At 31.6% G+C, this 4230-nt stretch overlaps 1 protein-coding gene across 3 annotated transcripts; it reads left to right on the top strand.

The window, feature by feature from the left end:
• Window positions 1–1113: 1113 nt before the first annotated feature.
• Window positions 1114–3204, top strand: LOC108840889 (NDR1/HIN1-like protein 6). Of its 3 annotated transcripts, none has more exons than XM_057007072.1 (2): window positions 1114–2821; window positions 2919–3204. In XM_057007072.1, the coding sequence occupies exon 1, from the start codon at window positions 1427–1429 to the stop codon at window positions 2069–2071; it is 645 nt and encodes a 214-aa protein (XP_056863052.1). In that variant the 5' UTR covers window positions 1114–1426; the 3' UTR covers window positions 2072–2821; window positions 2919–3204. The 3 variants fall into 3 exon arrangements, with proteins under 3 accessions (XP_056863052.1, XP_018469197.1, XP_056863051.1); XM_018613695.2 differs by having other exon boundaries at window positions 2909–3204; XM_057007071.1 differs by having other exon boundaries at window positions 1114–2846.
• Window positions 3205–4230: the final 1026 nt, after the last annotated feature.

The following is a 4230-nucleotide window of genomic DNA, read 5'->3' as shown; positions in this document are numbered from 1 at the left end:
TTCAGGTACAAACCTAAAGCTAATGTGACTCAAGTGTATCATAAAATTTTAGTTTATAGAAGTTTCTAATTGATTAAAAAATTGTTTCCACAACAAAGATGCAAGGAAAGCTTTGATGGAAAAGAATGTATGTAGGACGAGCAACTCGACAATCACTGCTCTAATCTCAGTGATCTCTTTAAGATTAAAGCCCACATCCATGTCATTTTTAAAAAAGGTTGTTGATTTTCAAAGAGACATGATACATAGCTATGGACTTTTTATCTAATTTATATTTTGCATTGGATCTTGGACACACAAAAATAAATCTTCAAATGTTAATAACTTTAAATTTAAACAAATATCAATTATCAATTTTAAAATATTTTAATAAAAAATAACGGAAACAAGAGGAAACTCATTAAAGTTGCAGGAATTTAACAATATATGTTAAGTGCATGAATCATTGACTCTGTTCAAAATTATTATGTGAATCCTCTTCTTTTCATAATATATATTCCTGACCAGTACATATATGATTATAACTTCACTACGTGTTCAAAGTAACATATATTTACAATACTTTCTTACAAATAATTAAAGTTTTTAACATAAGAAAAAACACAAACTATACACTACAGACAAAATTTCTCAATTTATCAGAAATGTCATTAAATTAAAAAAATACAAAAGATGATCAAAAATAATAAAAAAAAATTGAAATTTCCCTCAAAGTTGAAATTTAGCACCAATCATCTATTGATATCCCATTTTAATCAAAATTTTCTTTTAATATCAAAATTTGAAAATATATCTACAAAATATAATAATTATGAAAATTTTATACAAAATCTCCCCCCCCGGCGATAATATCTGTTACGTCGAATAAAGTTCTGATTAATCACTACCAAAAGAAAGAAATAAGATCTTTTGAACAACTAGTTGCATTGTTTATCAAACTAGGTGTTTTGCCCGCATATGCGGGCATAAATTTCTTATAAATATTTATTAGATTATGTCTTATTAATCTAAAACCAGCATAATAAATTATTATTTTCATACTCAAGTTATTATACAAGTAATCAATGGATATTAAAGCTGCTCAACCTATAACCAACACTGTATTCTGGCATTGACTACATTTATTTCATGTAATATACAGACTGTGTCCATCCTCATCATCTCTACCAATGATAGTTTTATACAGAATATAAATTTTTAGATTTTTAGAAATTCTGTTAGGTATAATTAGGAAACCAGATCATTTTAATCATAAATTTCCTGACAAATAAAAATAAAAATGTTGTTATAAAAAAAGAAAAAGAAAAATAAATACATCGGATGTGTTTATAAATACCATTGACAGAAGAAAACAAAACAACAGCCAAGAGAAATAGAAACCGTAACAGAGAAAGAGTACGAGCGGCTTACCAAGACAGCAGCACCCATGTTAGCATCAGAAGCCCCCAAGACAAACGCTGCCATGGAAACGCAATCTGCTGCCAACGGCGGTAAAAAACGAAGAAAACGCAACCGCAAAATCTGTATCTGCGTCACTCTCCTCATCCTCCTCCTCATCTTTATCACTCTCCTCGTCTTAGGCCTCACTCTCTTCAAACCCAAACGCCCAATCACAACCGTCGATTCCATCTCCGTAGAACGCCTCCAAGCTTCCATCGACACTCTAAATCTCAAAGTCATCCTAAACCTAACGCTCCACGTCGACCTCACGTTAAAAAACCCTAACCGGGTCGGGTTCAGCTTCGGTTCGTCGTCGGCGTTGCTTAACTACGGAGGGAAATTGATCGGAGAGGCGCCGTTCCCGGCGAGTCAAATCGGGCCGGAGAAAACGCTGCCTATGAACGTAACGCTGACGTTGATGGCGGATCGGTTACTTACCGACACGAAGCTTGTTAGTGACGTTATGTCTGGGTCAATCCCGGTCAACACTTTTGTTAAGGTCTCCGGGAAAGTAAGCGTTTTGAACATCTTCGAGATTAAAGTAGAGTCCTCTTCTTCGTGTGATATCGTCATCTCTGTTTCGAATCGTAACGTGACGAGTCAAGACTGTAAGTCTTCAACTAAGCTGTGAGATCATATTCTTCCGACACTAAGAGGAACATGAAGCTTAAGTTAACTTATAGTAGATCTACTCCACTTTTGTCTTCTTGCTTTTGAAAATCTTTTATCTTGTGTTATGTATTATTGGTTTATTATTATTTTTTGCTTTTTAGAACAAATAAAATCAAATTTATTCGCCAACGTATCAACGTAACAGATGGCTATTTATTCAACTTTTTCATATAAGAAAAACGTCAAAAGGAAATATATCCGATTTTAATTACTACTATCGTATAATATTTAATGGAGGGAGGCAGACTGTAAGGAAATAGTTAGTAGTTCAAATTGCATTCAAAGCAATTCTTCTTCACCTAAATCTATAATGCATATATATGTGGTCTTCCTTTTTTGGGCAAATATACGGGAACTTATCTACATAAATACATTATATGTGTGGTTTTCAAGCTCTGCAAAATATAAAACTCATCCACAACCAAAAGACATTGTTGTTTGGTCATGACCAGGGTTAAACGTAAACCCAGACGGTGCGTTTGCTGCATAGTCTCTGGTATCGTCACTGTTGTCTTCCTTATTTTTATCAGTGCCTTGATCTTGGCATTCACCACTTACAAAGCCAAAACAAAAGACAGATGATTCGGATCCAGTCACAAGCGTACAGGCATCTCCTCGCATATAGTAGTTGTCTATATTCTTGTGAAGATTTGTCTGAGTTTCAAACATGAGACAGGGAAGACATTAGTTTGTATACAGGGAGAAGCAAGTGAGTAAAATTGATCTTCCCTCAGGTACTTTCCTGGAAAAAGTTTCATCGATTCTCCTTTGTCCTCTTACTCTCCAGATCCATAAGTTTGTTGCAGACTGAAGTGGCATAGGTGGAAAGATTATGTTGGAAACAAAGACAGATCCCAGAGAAAATCAAGTTGTTGGGACATCTTCAAGAAACACACTTAGTTGCTAGCTATATTGTCTGATTGCAAGATCACCATTGACTTCCCTTCCACGAAAGTGTAGAGTCAAGACTCTGATTGTATTCCTTCATTGTTGTCCTTAGCTTTCATTCTTTTCACTCCACTTGAATTTTTTGTATCTTGTTTGAATTTTTTTTGCAAGTACATATGTTAGATCTATGACTGCTTATTTTCATGCTTAGAAATATACTTGTAACAAAGAAGTAAAGAAAGAAGCCAATAATTGACAAAAAAAGAGAGAGCATCTCCTGCAAACTCTAAACCACAAAAGCTTAAGGTGAAGATGCAAGATATCTGTCCTGAAATAGTGGCTGACATAGTAAGACACACATATGCACACAGAGATACATATTTAAGTTAAGATCAGCGTATATGCAGAATAAATATTTTATATTTATTACTTATTTTATGTTTTTCTGCATATTATGAGATAATAAAATATTAATAATATATTAAATAACTAAGAAATCAATTACTATTATGTAATAAATTGGCGTGCACATATAAATCAAACGATCACTCTTGTTTATTCGCAATCATTTTAGGGTAAAAAAATCAAAACAATCAATTTTATCTATCGTATATGATATATAATTAGATTTAAATGATATAACATAATATATAGTCTAGATTGCACTGAAGCTTCATCAGACGTCTGCTTCCCGCTTCGGAACCGAAATCAGAATCGAAACCTTGTGTAAGCTTATGGAATCTCACTTCCAAAACGCTTCTAAAATATTCTCTTTAAAAACACGTTGGAAGCTTACGATTCCATTTTGGAATCACGCTTCTGTTTTTTAAAAAAACACAATGTCATAAACCAATAAAAATATATAATCTAGTTTTTAATTTATATAAATCCAAAATTTAATAGTGATAAAATAGAGAGAATAGAAATATACAAATATTAAAACTAATACTATAAATTATCTTTATGCATTGAAGTTTTTATTAAAGATATATCATATATTCAAATATATTTTGTCAATTATTTATGTAAGTACTAAAAGTAATTAATAAAATAATCTCTTTTAAACTTATTTTATGTGTATTATTACAGTTTTAATATGAAATCATTTCAAAAATTTATAAATAAATAAATGTCTTATTTTAAATTTAAATCATATAATTTTACTTCTAAATTTTATAAATAAATATTATTATATTTATATATACATATATGGATATACTCTTCCAACAC

This window comes from Raphanus sativus, chromosome 4 (genome assembly GCF_000801105.2).
Source record: "Raphanus sativus cultivar WK10039 chromosome 4, ASM80110v3, whole genome shotgun sequence".
Taxonomy (NCBI): Eukaryota; Viridiplantae; Streptophyta; class Magnoliopsida; order Brassicales; family Brassicaceae; genus Raphanus; species Raphanus sativus.
This window is presented reverse-complemented; position numbering and strand designations above follow the sequence as displayed.